General features: G+C 38.8%; 3 protein-coding genes across 7 annotated transcripts; 1 reads left to right on the forward strand and 2 right to left on the reverse strand.

The window, feature by feature from the left end:
- The first annotated feature begins 1056 nt into the window (after positions 1 to 1056).
- Positions 1057 to 10552, forward strand: LOC121792873 (putative leucine-rich repeat-containing protein DDB_G0290503). Of its 4 annotated transcripts, none has more exons than XM_042190994.1 (11): positions 1057 to 1370; positions 2297 to 2409; positions 3378 to 3578; positions 3676 to 3798; positions 3887 to 3924; positions 4000 to 4093; positions 4169 to 9163; positions 9247 to 9351; positions 9437 to 9520; positions 9600 to 9742; positions 9979 to 10552. In XM_042190994.1, exons 2-11 carry the CDS (start codon positions 2332 to 2334, stop codon positions 10256 to 10258), a joined length of 6141 nt encoding a protein of 2046 aa, XP_042046928.1. In that variant the 5' UTR covers positions 1057 to 1370; positions 2297 to 2331; the 3' UTR covers positions 10259 to 10552. The 4 variants fall into 4 exon arrangements, with proteins under 4 accessions (XP_042046928.1, XP_042046931.1, XP_042046930.1 ...); XM_042190997.1 differs by lacking the exon at positions 1057 to 1370 and adding an exon at positions 1469 to 1500; XM_042190996.1 differs by lacking the exon at positions 1057 to 1370 and adding an exon at positions 1474 to 1533.
- Positions 10553 to 11390: 838 nt separating this feature from the next.
- Positions 11391 to 13657, reverse strand: LOC121766803 (membrane-anchored ubiquitin-fold protein 3-like). 2 transcript variants are annotated; one of them, XM_042163051.1, is made up of 4 exons: positions 13070 to 13657; positions 12006 to 12176; positions 11720 to 11823; positions 11391 to 11611 (listed from the first exon to the last, which is right to left on the reverse strand). In XM_042163051.1, the coding sequence occupies exons 1-3, from the start codon at positions 13197 to 13199 to the stop codon at positions 11768 to 11770; spliced, it is 357 nt and encodes a 118-aa protein (XP_042018985.1). In that variant the 5' UTR covers positions 13200 to 13657; the 3' UTR covers positions 11391 to 11611; positions 11720 to 11767. The 2 variants fall into 2 exon arrangements, with proteins under 2 accessions (XP_042018985.1, XP_042018979.1); XM_042163045.1 differs by having other exon boundaries at positions 11391 to 11615.
- A 3579-nt stretch (positions 13658 to 17236) lies between these two features.
- LOC121766815 lies at positions 17237 to 18769 on the reverse strand. The gene has a single exon (XM_042163055.1). The coding sequence runs from the start codon at positions 18697 to 18699 to the stop codon at positions 17572 to 17574; it is 1128 nt and encodes a 375-aa protein (XP_042018989.1). The 5' UTR covers positions 18700 to 18769; the 3' UTR covers positions 17237 to 17571.
- Between the last annotated feature and the right edge of the window lie 223 nt (positions 18770 to 18992).

Genomic DNA, 18992 nt, shown 5'->3' on the forward strand with positions numbered 1-18992 from the left:
AACATTTATAACTTCTCTATGTGCCTTTTCATTTTCATACCTCTATTCTAATAGGAGTAGATGTTAAAGCTTTCTTGAAAGGGGAAAAAACTTTAAAATTGATCCATTATTATTGTTTGGTTTTAATTCGTTAAAATACAAAACTAAATTTCAAACATATTAGTATCTCATTAGAAAAGTGACCAAAACGTCACTCAAATCACTCAAATAAATACAGTATAATAAAGTCACAAACACGTACACTAAAAATGTGTAACACTGTATTTTCAAAAAAATCTTACACACTATTTTATATTTCGACATTCTAAGTACCACTTAGTATTTACTAAAAATATTGTTTATCCATATAGTGAGATCTATCTTATTCAATTTGATAACTTTTGGAAACATATGGAGTATTTTTGATAGTACTACCTTTTTAAAATTTGTTTTTGTATTTATTCGACTTTATTTATTTGGGTCATCTTTTTTGCTAATCTTCTTCGTATCCATTCATGATTCAGCTCAACTTAACATATTTTTCCTTAAAAATTACTCCAAAAAAGTCCAACCATCTTTTGAACACTATATTTATGGCGATGCTATCTATAAGTTTTTTACCATAAATTATTATAAAAATGACCATTTCATAAATTTCGTTATTTCCAAAGTTTTAATACAACGTGATGCAATCCACCAATATATCACTCCTACAATTCGTTTTTATCAAACAAAATGTTACTTTATATAATTAAAAATAATGCGGACATCCATCAATTTCTAAATGATTAATACTAATCATCATCATTCTCTAAATAATTACTAATGTATTTCGATTTTTTATTTTTATAACAATATCTTCGCTGTAATAAAATGAAACATAAAAACAGAGAAAGAGTTGTATCGGTAGATCTAGAAGATAAATCAACAATGGGACCTTTCGAAATTACTAAATTATCCCCGTTAATGGCTTCACAATATCAGCCTTGAAAGGGGTAATTTCGTAACACATTAATTCCCAACAAGGTTTAAAATTATTGGAAAGCTGTAAACCAATAAAAATGGAGTAATAAAACACAAAACTAATTACTTTTTCCCTCCTTTTCATAATCTCTGCTTTTTTTCAACCAAATTAATCTGGGATTTGAAAAAAACATAGATTTGGTAAATACACAGATGCAATTTTTACTCTCAAGAATTCCCAGCATTTCGAAATCATAACATTTCAAGATTCAATTTTTAGCCCACCGCCACTCACTGACTACTGCTGTTCGAAAACATCACTTCTTCACAAAGATTCCATTTTTTTCTTTTCCAAAATTTTGTATTTTAAGGTTCCCTATTTCATTTTTACTTGCATTTGAAGCTGCCCACCTCAGATCCATGATTAGGTAGGCAGCTCACATCAAAGAAGGGGGTATTGAGTTTTTTTCATTTTTCATGATTATAAATGGTGGAGAAAATGATTTGCTAGCTCGATTAAGTGTGAAATGTTACTAGCATTATTCGTATTGTAGAGATGTAGGTGAAATTTTGTGGTTATAATCCGTAAATGTATGTAGAATTTTTTTTAATTATTTGTGGAAATAAATGGGGGAAATGGAATTATTTCTACTGTTTTTCTCTTGCTGTTGTACCTTTTGGGAGCAATTAAAGTTTATTATGCTGAATTTATTAAGCAAATTTTCAGTTTCTGAGAATCCCATTTTCAAGATTCTGCCTTTATATTCGAAGTGAGTTTCTTGATGGATTTGTTGCTGAATCTTGGTTGTGGGCAAGATTATTTTGGAGTTTTGTGGGGCTCCAAGTTTTAATTTTTAGGGGGCTTTGTTTAAAGTTTCCTTCTTTTTATGTTAATGAATGGATTATGGGGTAATTAAGAAGACCATTATGTTCAACAAAAGGCGTTTCCTACTTTTTAGCTGAATCTATGCTTCAATGTTGCTATTTTAATATGATTTGGATTTGCTATGTGAATATCATCGCTTTATTTATTTTTGGTTCCTGGAAGTTAACTGCAGCTTGCATTTAATGCTGATGAATAATTGGATATATTGCCTGATTGATGCCAATGAGCTAGCTATATTTTCAATCCAAATTTGAATTTCTCAAGATTTAGGTTGGTTGTTGTGTTAGAATGATGAAGTTTTTGTTTGTTTCTCAACTTTTCGCATTCTGAATGGTGTTTTGTTTCTTTGTTTAGCCCGTTGATCTGATTAGAACTTTAGCAGTTAGTTTCCCAAGTTCCGTTGTTTGCATTCTACAAAAATGTCTATTTTTCAGTATATGTTGTGTTGAAGTGAAGTGCTCGTGTCAGTGTCAGCAGGTGATGTTTAGTCCACGTGTGGAATAATGTCAAGAATATCAAAGTGGAAGCTTGAGAAGACGAAAGTGAAAGTTGTCTTTCGCCTCCAATTTCATGCCACACATGTATGATCTCTCTCCTAAGCTTTTTCTATTTTTGATCTACTCATTCTTTGTATAAATGAATGTTAGTTTTTCTGAGAGCCTATCATTTGGTTTCTGATTAATAGTTTTTCTTAGATATTAAGGCTAATATGTCTAGGACTGATTAATGATCAATCAGTCACGTTGGCTAAGGGTCGTATGATGAGTTATGACTCGAGCTATTTCCCTTCTGCTGGTTGCATAGTATATTAAGTGTCTTGTCCCGTAGTTTTGAGCAGAACCAAGGAACATTGCTTATGCAGAATTAGCATATAATGCTTTAGTGCGCCTCTTAGATTATGCATTTTCAGTTAAGTGTTGCTGGATTTACTCTAGGTTTTCTACCATGAAATCGTACATGTTTAGCTGTGTTATCACACACAAGTCGTTTATAACATTATAATTGTGAAAATGTAGGAAAACATGGGACGATATCCGAGGTTATTTCTAATTAGGTTTAGAGGTTTCAGTCAGCAAATCAGCTGTAAAATCCTAGCAGCCATGATGATGAACTCGAATTTGCTTGCATATACTTTTCAATTTGATTTATGGTTTATGATGTACATTTTCAATATTGTCTCTGCACATATCAAGCAAGAAATATGAAATAGGCAGAAATTCGTATATTTTTTCTGTCTTTGACTCTTTGTTATTTCCTAGTTGCACCAAAAAATAGATTTGCCATATGCGTCAAGTGATTCTGTTATTTTTGTCAAGTCCACGACTAGCTTTGATTCATTTCTTTGCTCCAAGCGCCACCTTCTCGTCGAAATTGTGGTTTTCGACTTTTAGCTGCACTCAGTGTCCCGTAACAAACGTACTCCACTTTTCTTGTTATTGGGGCAATGTTTTTAACATGTCGACTACGACTAGGTTTATTTTAGCCTAAAAATCATGTACCTGCACGAAGCCGTTTTGCTTTAACTGATGCTTTGTCCATGATGTTGCAGATTCCACAGACCGGATGGGAAAAGTTGTTTATAACGTTCATCCCTGCTGATACAGGAAAGCCAACAGCTAAGACGACCAAAGCAAATGTAAGAAACGGAAGTTGTAAATGGGGCGATCCCATTTATGAAACTACTAGGCTTCTTCAAGATTCCAAAAGCAAACAATACGATGAGAAGCTCTACAAGCTCGTTGTTGCCATGGTACAGTTTCTATCTTTATTCTGATAGATTCAACCACTACAATGGCTTCAACTTCTGCAATAATATGAGCTGTTCTAATGCAATTTCACACCTACAGGGATCCTCACGGGCTAGCGTACTTGGTGAGGCTACTATCAACCTTGCTGATTACGTCGATGCATCCAAGCCTATTGTTGGCGCATTTCCTCTTCATGGCTGCAACTTCGGAACTGTTTTACATGTAAGAAATAATGCATGCCCTAGCCATTGAAAGTATGCTGAAATTTATTTTTCTAAGTATCTTATTTAACTGCCTTCTTATCTTCCAGATCACCGTCCAGCTTCTGACGTCAAAGACCGGATTCAGGTACTGAACTATTATGTTGAAACCTAACCTTCATTCCTCTTGCAATCCTTTAAATCATAATCATTATACGTCCAGGGAGTTCGAGCAGCAGAGAGAACTCAGAGAAAAAGGATTAGAATCGGGGGCTGATCACCATGGTGATGGAGTTATCAATGATCAGATGGATAAGGTTTTATAATTTATGATCAGTCTGAGTTTCTTCTAATCATCGGAAGTTAACTTTTCGGTTTTCCATCTTCTGCAGGTTAGTGCCAGGCCGAAATTTAAAGGGGATGCCAGCGAGCTCTCTTCACTCGAAGAAGAGGCGATTGATGGCTCCTCAAACACTTCAGGCAGTTTGTATGCAGAGAAGCAGGAGACGTCTTTCACAAGCGAGCTCGATGCAGCCAAATGTACGACATCCGGTGGTCCACATGAGCTTTCTCCACATACAGAAAAAGAAGATAATGAACTTGCAACGGCTTGTCTGGAGAACAGTCGACTTAGAGGCAGCTTGGAATTGGCTGAATCGTCTCTGTTCAACCTCAAGCTGGAAGTCAGCTCGTTGCAAGGCGTGGCAGATGAGTTGGGAGCTGAAACGCAGAAGCTTTCACACGAGCTCACCACTGAGATATCTTCAGCCGAAGAATTGGCAAAGGAAGTCTCGTCCATGAAATCGGAATGCCTGAAGTTTAAGGATGATATCGCCCGGCTTAAAGATTTGAAACTAAGCCCTCAAATTCCACTAGTGGAAGCTCGGGATGATCGGGTCGATGACGTTGTTCGGGATATGCGGCTTCAGTTTTCGAAAGGGATTTCTATAGTCGAAGGAAAGATAAGGGAACTTCAGAAGAAAACATACGACGGAGACACTAATTTCATTCACCAAGAGCTGGAGACATTGCTTGGTTTTCTGCTCGATTTCAACCTTGGTAATGGTGAAGTGACGAATATCAGAGAAACGAGCCAGCAGTTTGAGTCTGGAAACGGGTTTGGTTTAGATTTGTGTCCACCTGAAAGTGTTCTTCAGCATTTCAGTTCGAGCCCTCCAGTGTCCGATGTAGTTAACCCTCTCGGACCTATTGATGCAATGAAGGCTCAAATTTTTGATCTCGTAAGAGAGTTGGATGAGGCGAAAGTCGAGAAGGAAGGCCTCACTAGAAAAATGAATCAAATGGAACTGTACTATGAAGCCCTTATTCACGAGCTCGAGGTTAACCAGAAACGCCTGCTGGAAGAGCTGCAGCTCCTGAGAAACGAGCATACAACGTGCTTATACGCGCTTTCTGTCAGCAAAACTGAAGTGGAATCGCTTCGTGAAGAAACAAATCAGCAGATGCTGCAATTTGTCGATGAGAGGCGTGGTTTAGAGGCTGTTAATGAGGAGCTTGAGAGAAGGGCGACAACTTCAGAAGCTGCACTTAGAAGAGCCCGCCTAAATTACTCGATTGCAGTGGATAAACTGCAAAAGGATCTTGAGCTTCTTTCTTCACAGGTTACATCGATGTTCGAGGCTAACGAAAGCCTTATAAAGCAGGCTTTACCTTCCCAACCGGATTTACAAGTTGAAGATGATGATACCACAAAATTAGCTTACAATCGATTTCCAGGTTCGAAGAAAAGATCTACGGGTGGAGATATTCTCTTAGAAGACTTGAAGAGATCCGTCTCGATGCAGGAAGATCTTTATCGGAAGGTTGAAGAAGAACTCGGTGAAATGCATTCAATGAACTTGAACTTGGATATATACTCGAAAGCTTTGGAACAATCGTTGTGTGAGAAAACGAGTGAGCTGGTGGAGGAGTTGAAAAGCTCGACCGCTTCTGAAAATCATCTTATGTTACAGCTGCAGAAGGCTACTGATGAGATACACAAGCTCAACGAGTTTAAATCGAGCAGCATTTCCCAGTGTAGTGAAATGGCTCTGCAGAACCAGCTTTTAGAAGATAAATTGGCGAGCATTTCAGAGGAAAATTATCTTCTCGCTGAGAAGCTGATCGAGTTGGAAAGCACGTTTTCAGAACTCAAAAACTGCCAAAGCAAACTTGCAGCTTGTTTGTCCGAGAATGCGGAGCTGTCGTTTCAACTAAAGCAAGAAGCATTTGAAAACGAGAGACTTAAAGCCGAAGTAGATGAATTGGTTTCTTCAAAAAGGTGTCTCGAGGAGAGTGTTGGGTTCGTGCAAGATAAGTTGGCCAATCTATCAATATCTTACAATAAGCAGTTCGGTATGTTGGCTGGTTCCCGAAGTCTCGACATGGAGAATGGGGATGTAAAAGATGCTGTGCTGCAGATCGAAGAAATCCAGCATAGCGTGTCAATTAAAAATATCCAGTTGATGGAAGAGAATGAGTACCTAAAAAGCGAGAAAGCCTCTGCCGACATGTCCTTGAGCTCTGTGAGATCCGAGATTCTATCGTTGAAGCAGAAGTTCAAAAGTGGCATACCAGATATGGTGATGAAACTAGATGTCTCCAATGCCCTCGTGGACAGGCTTCAAGCTGGAATCGAATCGGTGGCTAACAAGCTCGACTTAAGTTGTGAAATCGATGAGAGATGTGCCGAGCAGAATGAAGTGCTTTTAGCAGATCTTGCTCTTTTCGAGGAACAGATGCAAAAACTGACGTGCAGTAACGGTCGCCTCGCTCGAGAGATTTCGAACTTGGACTCTCTGGCTGAAGAAATCGGGAGGAGTCAGCTAGAGATTGCTGAGCTGATGCATGACAAGCAAGAACTTGCTGTGCTGTTAAAGGAGAAAACCGATGAATCTATGAAGTTTTCATGTGAGGTTAATTCACTGAAAGAAGATTTGCGAAGCTTGCGTGATAAGCTGCATGATGGAGAAGCCCCGACAGACGAACTTGAACGGAAAGTTCAATATCTTACTCTTTGTTTGAGCAAGGAGCAGGAAAAACTGCTGGAGTTTGAGCAGCAGAAAGGTGAACTGGAAGGAAAAGTGCAAAATCTCAGTCTTGGATCGAGCGAGGATCAGGCAAAACTGCTAGAGTTCGAGCAGCAGACAGTTGAACTGGATAAAAAAGTTCTAGATCTTACTCTTTGTTTGAGCAAGGCTGAGGAAGATGGGCTAGTGCTCGAGCAGCAGAAAGCTGAACTGGAACATAAAGTTCGAGATCTTATGATTTGTTCGAGCAAGGATAAGGAAGAACGGATGGAGTTTGAGCAGCAGAAAGCTGAAATGGAACAAAAAGTTCAAGATCTTACTCTTTGTTTGAGCAAGGAAAGGGAAAAACTGCTAGAGTTCGAGCAGCAGAAAGCTGAACTGCAACGAGAAGTTCAAGACCGTACTCTTCGTTTGAGCAGGGATCAGGAAAAACAGCTACAGATTGACAAGCAGAAAGCTGAGCTGGAACGAAAAGTTGAAGATCTTACTCTTTGTTTGAGTAAGGATAAGGTTAAACTGCTAGAGTTCGAGCAGCAGAAAGCTGAACTGGAACGAGAAGTTCAAGATCTTACACTTTGTTTGGCCAAGGTTCGCGAAGAAGGGGTAGAGTTCGAGCACCAGAAAGCTGATCTGGAACGAAAAGTTCAGGATCTCATTCTTTGTTCTAGGAAGGATCAGGAAAAACTGCTAGCGTTTGAGCAGCAGAAAGCTGAACTGGAACGCGAAGTTCAAGATATTACTCTTTGTTTGGGCAAGGTTCGGGAAGAAGGGGTAGAACTCGAGCACCAGAAAGCTGATCTGGAACGAAAAATTCAAGATTTAACTCTTGGTTTGAGCAAGGATCGGGAAAAACAACTGGAGTTCGATGAGCAGAAAGCTGAATTTGAACGAAAAGTTCGAGATCTTAGTCTTAGTTCGAGCAAGGATCAGGAGAAACTGATAGAGTTCGCGCAGCAGAGAGCTGAACTCGTGCACATTAGGGAGCGAGCATCACAGCTTGAATTGGAGAAATCAAAACTTGCTCATCTTGTGGAAGAACTAAAGAAAAATAGTTCGTGCCAAGCTAGTCTCGAAAGTCAGTTGTTGGATATGCTTGATTACGCACTTGCTGCAGACATTAAACTTACTTATATGTCAAACAAATACGAGACCGTATTGGAGGGACTGCAGACACTTGCATCATCGGAGGTGCGTCTGAGGGATCTTCAGGAAAGGTATCATGATATAGAGTCGATGTTGAATCATAGTCGTGCAGGTGAAGCTGACCGGAGACAAGAGAAAGATAGCATGCTGGCAAATCTCGAAAGCTTAAGATCTGATTTAGAACTCTCCGAAGCTCAAAATAAGCTTCTTTCCGAATCAAATGATGAGATGAAGGATCAGCTCGAGGAGACCAAATACGAACTGACACGATTTCAGAAAACAGTTGCAGCCGCAGAGGAGGAAATGAGTGATTTGATTCTTTCGAAAGATGAATCGGAAGTTATGGTAATTGTGCTCAAAGGAAAAGTTGATGAACAGACTGCTCGTATAGCTTTGCTCGAGGGCTTCAAAGAGGAACTGGTGAAACTCCGCTCCCAGTTTAACGAGCTCTCGCATCAGCTCGCCGAACAGGTTTTGAAGACGGAGGAATTCAAGAACTTATCAACTCATTTGAAGGAGCTCAAAGACAAGGCCGAAGCCGAATGCGCTGCAGCTCTTGAGAAGAGAGAGAATGAAGTCCCGGTGGCACCTACGATGCAAGACTCCTTGAGAGTCGCGTTCATCAAAGAACAATATGAAACCAAAAACCAAGAATTGAAGCAGCAGCTCTGTATGTCGAAGAAGCATGGGGAAGAGATGCTTATGAGGCTACAAGATGCAATTGATGAAATTGAGACCAGGAAGAAGTCCGAGGCTGTGAGCTTGAAGAAGAACGAAGAGCTCTCGACTAGACTCTCAGCATTGGAAGCGGAGCTGCTGTCGGTGATCTCAGAAAAGCGTGAAAAGAGCAACGCCTATGACAGGACAAAGGCTGAACTGGAATGTGCTCTACTAAGCCTAGAATGCTGCAAGGAGGAAAAGGAAAAGCTCGGTGCTTCGTTGCTAGAATTCGAGGCTCAAAAATCTCATCTGGCAGATGAACTCGCATTGGTGAAGGTACAGTTGGAGGATACAAAATCTTTAACCAATTTAGAAAAGATTGAATATGGCTCTGAGCTGGAAGTAGAGCTTGCCCGAAACGGGTCAACAGGAGATGCTTCCCCTGTTTGCTCGAAACAGGATGATCGGGAAAATGCAGCTCCAACTGAGCCTATCTTAACCCCTGACAGTGGAAGCCCAGACTCAAGCGGACGTGTTCAGTTGCAAACATTTCGGGTACAGTTTTTGGCGACAGTTTCAATGCTGTGTCGCTAAATCTACATTTCATGCAATTTTACATTAGCAGTGTCATTGTGCAGGATGCTGCTCCGTACATACTGAGCAACGGGAAAACTTCAGATGGCAACGACGATCATTTGGGAGCGCAAAGATTGAGATCTAGCCTCGAGCATTTGCACGAAGAGGTGTTTACATGAAAACAAACTTTTATGCACATATAAGTCTGAGTTTCTTACCAAATTGATATATCTTTCGCCTTTCTCGCTGCAGCTGGAGAAGATGAAAAACGAAAACGCGGTCTTCAACAATGGAGATGATCAAGATACGCAAAGAGAAATCATGCAACTGCATAAGGTGAGATCAATCAGAGTGTTTTCATAACTTTGCTGCAAATATGCATCTAAAATCTGTTTCCTTCTTTGTCCTTTGGAAGGCAAATGAAGAGCTCAGAAGCATGTTTCCTCTGTTCGACGAGATTTCAAGAGGTGGGAACACGTTGGATCGGGTTCTTGCATTGGAAATCGAGCTTGCTGAAGCCTTGAAGTCGAAGAATAAACCAAACATCCAGTTCCAGAGGTAGGTCTTCGTACTGCCTATGAAACTTGTCTTGAACTTGCACTATATATGTAATTCTCGTACGAGCGAAATATTCGTTCTTGATCTGTGTGTCGAATCCTCGTGTGACGAACTGTCTAACCAATTATTGTGTGTTTTTGCTGCTTTTGTAATTGCTTTGTGCTTACCATTAACATCTAAGACCGGCTCATTAAGTTTTAACAGAACCTAACGTTTCTCGTTCATCTCTGCCTCAGCTCATTCTTGAAACAGCACAGTGACGAGGAGGCAGTGTTCAAGAGCTTCCGAGACATCAATCAACTCATCAAGGAGATGCTGGAGCTCAAGGGTCGACACGTCGCTGTCGAGGCCGAGCTACGAGAGATGCACGACCGCTACTCCCAACTGAGCCTCCAGTTTGCGGAGGTCGAAGGCGAGAGGCAGAAGCTCAGGATGACGCTGAAGAACGTCCGAGCATCCAAGAGGCTAGGGCCGTTGGAGCGGGCATCGTCGATGGACCATCCTCCTCCTTCATAGGCATGAAGTTCTGCGTATTTCTCCCGCTGTTTTTTTTTCCATCGGGTCATGCATCGCTTGCGCCCCTCCGTGCATATGAAGCTGAACAATTCGATGACCCGATGTTGTCGGCCGCCGATCCTCGACGAGCGAGGCAGCAGTGTAAATAGCTATTGCAGTGGCAAATGAGACTTTGCATAGATGTTTTGTAGTTGTCTTAATTTATATGCAACTTTTAAATCCATTTTGCCCTTTTTTGTGTTGTAATTAGCTAATGTATAGAAATGACTAATTCATATTTAACCTTTTGATGAACTCATTTTTTCTTTTTCATTTTAAAAACAGAATTAAAAATGGTTTATATTTATCTCGTGGTTATTGTTAGGGGTGTGCATTCGGGTTTCGGTTCGGTTTTTTGCCAAAACCGAACCAAAACCGAAAAACTGAATTTAGTTCAAAATCCAAACCGAAACGAACCCGAAAAAACCGAAAAACCGAACTTAAAAAACTGAAAAACCCAAACAAAATCGAAAAACCCAAAAGAAAACTGAAAAACCTAAAAAAAATAAATATAATATAAATATATATTTTTATGTGTATTTTATTTTGTTTTATATATACTAATAGAATATTTATATATAATATAAAATTAATAATACATATAATATATATTATATAGTAGAATATATTAAAAATATATATATATATTATATATAATATAATATATTAAATTAAATTAATAGAATATATATAAATTCGGTTTTTCAGTTTTTTCGGTTTTTTTCTTCGCCCGAACCGAACCGAACCGAAAAACTGAAACTTTTTTATTTTTAAAACCGAACCTAACCGAAAAACCGAAAAAACCGAACCGAATTTCAAAATTTCGGTTGGGTTCGGTTCGGATATTCGGTTTCCGGTTTTTTTGCTCACCCCTAGTTATTGTGAGTCAAACTCTCAACTTGGTTGGAAACTGAAAAAATTGACAAAAGGGTTCTTTTTGACAACCACAACAACTTCATCATAACAAAAATCTACCAATTTTTTCTTAATTAAATGCGATTAACCCTTAAAGTATGTCGAATTTTAGTTTGATAGACACCAAAAAAACATGAGTATATTACTAAAAATCAATAAAAGTAGTACACTAATATAATATGAGCAATTCAACCCAATTCTATTTTCAAGTTGTGACGATATAGACAGTAAACAAATTTGAGTATACATAATACAATACAACTTCAAGATTCATAATGCAGTTCAACCACAAACATGACTTGCTTTGCAGTGTGTTTAATCATACATTCTTTTCTCCTTTATCATCAGAGAAACTTCTCTTAGACTCGACCACGCTCTCCTGCATCGTCTCCCAACGATCTTTCTTCCATTTTATCGAGCACAAGAATAAAGAACCAAGACCAATAACTATGATGGAATCTTTTTACTCTATAAACATGTGTAATGTTGTAAAATGCAATCAAGAACCTGTAATACAAACATATGAGACGAGGCACTCTGCAGCAGCTCCGTCCGTTACAATATGGTGCAAAGGCACCCTCCTTTCTTCTGAGAATTTTCCTGTAATTTATCTGTTGCAATGTTCAGAACATGCAACGAGTTTGTGTGTGTGCCCGTGAAGAATACAGTGAAATGAATCATCAACGATGAAAAGCAATCAAACTTTAAGAATGTAAGGGTAGGAAAGAATAGTAAATGCTCTCAAGATGAAATGTGCAACAAAGCAATGTATTTAGGGACAAACGAAATCTACCACTATTTTTGTCAGGAAGGGGGGGCCGCACGACAACATGCATTGTGATGACGCCTCCAGGAACTTCACTCAGAGGAAGCCGCGATTCAGCAAGTGTTCTGCTATTTTCAAGAATCCTTCCCGCGTTAATGAGCTTTATATCACTGACAGATTTTGGCCCGTTTTCAGAGTCTGCATGATAGAGGTCTTTTGTGAGGATACGGGACCATCATCAAACAATAAATTGCACAATACTTCAAAATATAGACAGTTCAAGCAACCGATATAGATATGAAATTGGCATCAAACTCAAACACAATCAAGAAATCATAATGAAAAGCAAAAATAGCAAGAATAACTTTCTATGCATCTGAAGAGAAAACCGGGAAGCTCTCCTTTAGAAAGTCAAGATAAACTATCAGTGATCAATAATGCTTCTCTTATAGGCAAAGGAACAAAAATAGACAACCAAATGAGAACTGTTTGAACCACACATCAGTTTATGATTTAGTTGAACAATAATCAAAAAATTCACGCAATCACCCCATCAACCGCCTAAGAGGCCGAGCTAGAAATTAACTAGGAGCACCCATAGGAGAACCACAAAAGTCGTCGAACATTCTTTTCTGTATGGATAATTGTCACCATCTTCTCTAAGCCTGGCAACAAGTCACATTACAATGATATAATGTTTGTTTAAGTTAAAAAAAATCTATGCAGCAAACAATCCTCAACGCATTACAACATATAACTTTATCCATCGTAATAGAGCTAATGTGTGATCAGCTAATCAACTAAGAAGCGTTGGCATAAACTCATAACTAACAAACAACAAGACATAAATCTCTCAAAATCTTTACTTCCAACAACAAATGAAAGAAGAAGAGCTATATCAACAGAAATCATATTCCCATATTTGTTCACTCAAAATGCTAAAATTATATAGACAATAAACACATCTTATCCACAAATCAAGAATCATAGAAATGAACAAGACAAACTATAATTCAAGCAGAAGCATAACATAAGGAAATCAAATCACAAGATTTAACACAAAAATCATAAGTAAACATATGATGCAGAACCTTTAGGCCATAGAGCAATAATCTTTTCCTTGAGAGAGGTCACAGTTGCACTAGAATTATACTTGCTTGGTCCAATGTCACTACCATCAGAAAGCCTAAATTTGAGCTCCACCAATTCATCCACAGCCATCAAATCTAGAACCAATCACAACCCCAAATCCCCACAACCGACAAATCAAATAAAATCAAATCGAAGTCAAACTCCAAAACAGCAAGAAACCACCAAAGACTCCAACTTTAATGAAGCCCAACAACAAGAAAGCCCCAAATTCAAGAAACTAAGACCATAACAAAGATCCCAGATCAAAACTAAAAATCCAGCATTTTGAAATCAAGAAACACAATAAACCAACATTATAAAAAACCCAGATCGAAATTGGCTAGATTTCTGAGGGAAAGAAACAAGTTTGGTACAACTAAAAGGGGGGGAGGGGGGTTGAGTTGGAAGAATGGTTGAAAAGATTGGTGATTTAAGGGATATGAACAGTTGATTAGATGAAAGGAGGAGAAACTTGTTTTGTTTGATAATGGAAATGAATAAAGAAATGAATAAGTTTAGAAGAAGGTAAAGATTTAGAAGAGGTCCAAATGAGATTCTTTACCTGACTGAATCTGTCTGATAAATATTAATCATTTTGATTGATCGAGACATGTTTACTGTGGTAGGAACAAGTGTGCTAGGTCAATCTATTCTATCAAATTTTAATATTGTTGAATATTATTTTTCAGACACAACAGGCATGCCATAACCAAACTAGTTAAATTAGACAATGCTATATATCAAAATTCAAACTTTGAAGAGGAAAAAAAAGGGTATACTGAAATCTGTTACTCCCCAGTTCCTTAAAAATACGAAAATTTTGAAGGTACACATATTTTAATGCACACTTGATTAATGAAGTGAGATATGAAAAAAAGTTATTGAAATATTGTTAACGGAGAATGAATTTCACTGCAGAGAAAAGAGTTTTTAAAATAGAAAATTTATAATTTTAAGGGATGAACTCAAAATATAAATTGTTCTTATTTTCATGATTAGAGATATAATATATTGAGAACTTTGTAAATTACTAGTACAATATATTTAAATATTAAGCATCCATTCCATTTCTTCTAATTGTTGCCAAAGTTTAGAACAAATGATCAGTTTCCCTTTGTTAATATAGCTTGAATTCATCAATTAAACATTAATAAATGTGAAACGGCAGCTTCACAAAACTGTCTCCCACAATCTGAAAATATTTCTAACGAATTATTATTTAGATAATTTTGGACTAACATTTTTAATTAAAAATTAATGGAGTATATACTATTTCTATCTCACTAAGATGACCTTTTTTTTATTCAATCAAGATGAGTAATTACTAAAAATAAAATATATCTATCTCTATTTTATTCTCTTTTATTTTAATATAAAAATAAAATTATATAAATCTTGTGCTGTCCAACGAAGAGATCATCTTTCTTGTGATGGAGTGAATAATTTGAGTCAAGCACTTGAAATCTAACAACAAAGCATTCCTCAAATGTGAGTAAATATATGAAAGTCATTAAAAGATAGAAAATTAAACAAAAATAGAATATAAATAAAAACACTGATATAAATTTTTTATTTCAAAAATACTAATACTCTCATATTCTAAGTATGAACCGGCGGCATAAATCCGGCCATCGCCACCCCAAAACCGCCGCAAGGCTCCACTCCGATGTAAACCTCCGCCGCCGCCGGAGTCCCAATTCTCTTATCCCTCGCTTCGATTTCCTCCCCGGAATAAGCCACATTCCCCGGAAAACCGATCTTCTCCTTTCCTCCTCCGTCCACCTCCTCCTCCTCCGCCGGAATCAGGCTGAGAACCAGGCGGCCGTCGAAGCGGTGCGCCTTGAAATTCTCGCGGCGCGGCGCGGCGCTCTCTCCTCCGTGATCACCAGCCGGCCGTCGCTCATGCGGTGCTTCCTCATCACCCACGGCACGTGCGACGGCTGGTTATCGGGACGCGCCAGCAGAGCGATCGGCGGCCGGTACTCCGCCGCGTCGCTCCACCTGGTGCGGCGGGGACGGCTCGAGAAGCTTCCCTCGCCGCCACGGGAGGCGATCGGCGCCACATCGGATGTGAAATCGGTGCAGCTCTCGACGCCGAGATAGTCGCCGAGTTCTTGATTATGCATGGAGATTTGATTTGTGAAAGAAATGGAGAATAGAAAGAAAAAAATTGATTTTTTTTTTGGGGGGGGGTTTCAATGTATAAAGTTTTAATTTGTGGTTTGGAGTTAATAAGTGAGTGGAGGGGTTTTTATGGTGGTTTTTTGCATGGGTGTGTGGTGAGGTGGAAAAAAGAGTAATGCTGACACCTATTCGTACATTGTATGCTGATACTACTCGAAAATATGTAGACTCTATCTGTCTTAAACAAATTACATTTATGGATAATTTGTATGTAAGTATATTAGTGTGGTTTTAACTTTTAAATGGTAACACGCTATGTGAAAGCTATTTGTCTAAATGCAGTTCTCTATATAGATTGAGACAATATATATATCGGATTAGTAAATATTAGGACTAAACCTATAGTAAAAAGAGCAAAATGTCTTTACTATACATGCCCATAATATATACTATACTATACTATACTATATACTTATACAAAGTACTACTACGTATATAAAATAACATGACTAAAAATGACACTGCAAAGAGAGTACCGTATTCATCCACCATTAATTATATCTTAGTATTTTTTTAGAATGTCAACCATTAAATATTTTAATTTATTTTCTCTATTTTTTATAATTAGACTATATATTTCACTAATGAATTTCACTTATAAAACTATTCTATATAACTTATAAGTATGAGCCATTTTTCACTCATTTTAGTTTATATTTCTGAAAATCTATAACGAATTAAAATAAGATATTTATGCGAACGAAGAAATTTCTTATTGGTAGCTGGTATTAAGCTCAAATTATTAAAAGTGGGGCAGATGAATTTGTGATCGGGTGTTATATTTGAAAAATATTTGAGATTTAAGACTTTAGAGTAGTACTACTACAATTTTTATAAACAGATTGAAATATAAAATGAGATCCGGCCCATGTAAATATACTATTACGTAAAAATTTCAAAATTGCATCAAAGAAAGAAACAAGCTGTTTCACATCTGAAGGTATTAAATTATTAATCACTGAAATAAATAAAACCATATTGTTATTTTCAACACATTTATAACATTTCCAAAATTGTATAACTGAGAAAAAATTGCCATAAAAAAAAACCCAACTCATTCACATCCGAAAGAATTAATCACTGAAATAAAAACACGATATCATGAGTAATGATCGGCTGAGCGACTCCAATAAGCGCTACGAGAGCGCCGGTTCCACGTCAGCCCATTTTTCTCCCCATTTTTTACTCTTTTTTTTTCTTTATTTTAATTTCCATGACAACTTGTGCTCGCCGATCTTCTTCCCAAAGTGCCCAATATCTCCTGGCGCACATTTCAATACAAAATTCCACATTCTTTCTGCAAATATTTGCTTCTCTCAAATTTCAGTCAATTTGATTAGAAAAATTGCCATCAAAGAAAGAAACCAACTCTCATTCAGGGTCCAAATTACATATCTCTCAGACTCTCACTAATGAACACACCATGGTTGCAAGACTCGGCCAGTCCCTACTCATCATCTTCTTCTCTCTTCCACCACTCTCAAAACCTTCGACTGCGGCCAAAGATACGTTTCTCCGAGGCGTACAGAAACACGCCAGGCATCTCCGCAATGCTCATCCGATCATACCTCCCACACTACACCTCCACAACAACTTCATTGATGAAATTTAACTCCATTACATAACCAACATCTCTTCAATCTTTCAGCAAATTACAACAAGAGCAAATGATCTAGACACCTAAAACACTTATATTATTAATAGCCATCCACATTAAAAAATCTCTTGGAATAAATATACTCAAGGAACCAAAATTATCAGATTTTACCACATTGGATAATCTACACCCCTCCAAATCTCCAATCTTTTGACCTATGGCACTTAAAGGAATGTGAAACTTGACAACAAGAACAAATGATTTAAGCACCAAAAGAAGCCTCTCAACTAAACTATCAAGAAACCAACATGATAAAAGTATCATGAATGTGATCAAATGATCTAACTAGGCACCAAAAAAGTCATATAGCCATTGTTGATTCAACAATTTACACAACCATACTCGACAACTAAACAATCAAGAAATCGAAATGATCCAAGATTCACAACACATCTATTGATCAAATCCACAGATTTCCATTGTTGATTCAACAATTAGCATAGCCATACTCAAAAACCTCTAAACCTAACCAATCAAGAAACCAATATGATCCAAGAATCACAACTGAACAGAAGCGCAACGAAATGATCTATCTAGCACCAAAAAAGTCACATAGCCATTGTCCATACGACATTCAAAAACTCCCAACCTAGACAATCAAGAAGAATCGATCAAGTTTACTCATACACGACTAAACGAACTCCACGAATCACCAACTTCATCAACAATCTTATCCAAATACGGTGCCACAAATCTCTTGAAAAACTCCACATCCGTGCACAGCACCATCGAAGCAATACTCGGCCAATTCTCAATCAATCCCTTCTTCTCCAGAACCCTCAAAACCCCCAACCTCGGAACCAGCCTCTTATCCATACTATACTGAAACACACACGGCGTCCTTGCAATCATTGCCCTATCATACCTCCCCGTCTCCAGCAGCACCTCCGCCACTCTCCTAATCTTCCGCCTCGAACAAGTGAACACCTTCGGCGAGCTCCTGAACGCCCGCATTATATCCTCCTCCGAATACCCTAGCTCGCGGAGAGTCCCCAATTTCAGCTCCCAGCTCTCGCTCTTCATTGAGCTCACCGCCCTGACCGCGTAGATGAAGCTCTTCGAGCCCCTCTCTGACCCCATCGCGTCCGCCTTCTCCACGAATTTCCTCAGATTCTCCGGCTTGTGGAGGAAGAGCTGCGGCGAGGTCGTGAGCTGGATGATCTGTGCCATCGGCACGCCGCAGCTTTTTAGGTACTCGACATTGGGGATTAGAGTGCTCTCCATGTCGCAGAGGAATGCCCCCGACGCTTTGAGAAACTTCGCCGCGACGGCGGTGGATCCGAACACCTCAATCAGGACGGAGACGGAGGAGGAGATTCGAGGCACGCTGTGGTTCAGAACACGCGATTGGCGGGTGATTATGTCGACGACTTCGGCGGAGGTGAACCCTAGGGTTTGGAATGCCTCGAATTTGCGCTTGATGTTGGAATCGAGGTTGGAGGAGAGGAAATGAGGGGAAGTTTTGAGGATTTTCTCTAATTGAGCGTTGGAGAAGCCGATTTGTTTGAGGAATGAGAGGACTGCGTCGGCGTTTTCATGGTTTCTGAGGCGGGATAGAGACGCGATGTGCGCGGCGGCGGCGGGGGAGAAATTGTGGTTTTTGATTAGGAATTTGGAGACTGCGGCGGCGTTCAAGGGCTGCTTTGCGGTCTCGGTGGAGAAGAAGAGAGAGAAGGGGGATTTGAGAAGAGAGGACTTGTGGCTGGAGAAGGAGGAGATCAGATTCCGGCGTAGGATTAGAACCGCCATAGGAAAAAGATTAGAGATTTCTGAGCTATGAATTTATTTGATGGAAGATTTAGGGGTTTAGGGATTAAGCCGGGAAATTTTCGGACCTTTTATTTATTTTAAAAAGTACTCCATCCACGATAGCAAGGACTTCCCCACGGATTAGCACTGGAACTTTCCAAAAACAGCTTCTGACACGTCATAAGGACTTCCCACCCCACTGCCACATCACTAGGACTTCCCACTGCGCAATAGTGGACTGACACTAGGATTAGCTGATGCAATAGCCAATAAAATAAATTGAAAAATACGAT

This window comes from Salvia splendens, chromosome 2 (genome assembly GCF_004379255.2).
Source record: "Salvia splendens isolate huo1 chromosome 2, SspV2, whole genome shotgun sequence".
In the NCBI taxonomy this organism is placed as follows: Eukaryota; Viridiplantae; Streptophyta; class Magnoliopsida; order Lamiales; family Lamiaceae; genus Salvia; species Salvia splendens.

What these genes read in the sequence shown, in the direction of transcription:
- LOC121792873 (XM_042190994.1), top strand. Translation starts at nt 2,332, where the DNA reads ATGTCAAGAATATCAAAGTGGAAGCTTGAGAAGACGAAAGTGAAAGTT. An exon ending in ACAAGCTCGTTGTTGCCATG is followed by an intron (nt 3,579 to 3,675) that starts GTACAGTTTCTA and finishes TCACACCTACAG; the next exon opens with GGATCCTCACGGGCTAGCGT. An exon ending in ACGTCAAAGACCGGATTCAG is followed by an intron (nt 3,925 to 3,999) that starts GTACTGAACTAT and finishes TTATACGTCCAG; the next exon opens with GGAGTTCGAGCAGCAGAGAG.
- LOC121766803 (XM_042163051.1), bottom strand. Translation starts at nt 13,199, where the DNA reads ATGGCTGTGGATGAATTGGTGGAGCTCAAATTTAGGCTTTCTGATGGT. An exon ending in TATTGCTCTATGGCCTAAAG is followed by an intron (nt 12,177 to 13,069) that starts GTTCTGCATCAT and finishes TCTATCATGCAG; the next exon opens with ACTCTGAAAACGGGCCAAAA. An exon ending in CCTTCCTGACAAAAATAGTG is followed by an intron (nt 11,824 to 12,005) that starts GTAGATTTCGTT and finishes ACATTGCAACAG; the next exon opens with ATAAATTACAGGAAAATTCT.
- LOC121766815 (XM_042163055.1), bottom strand. Translation starts at nt 18,699, where the DNA reads ATGGCGGTTCTAATCCTACGCCGGAATCTGATCTCCTCCTTCTCCAGC.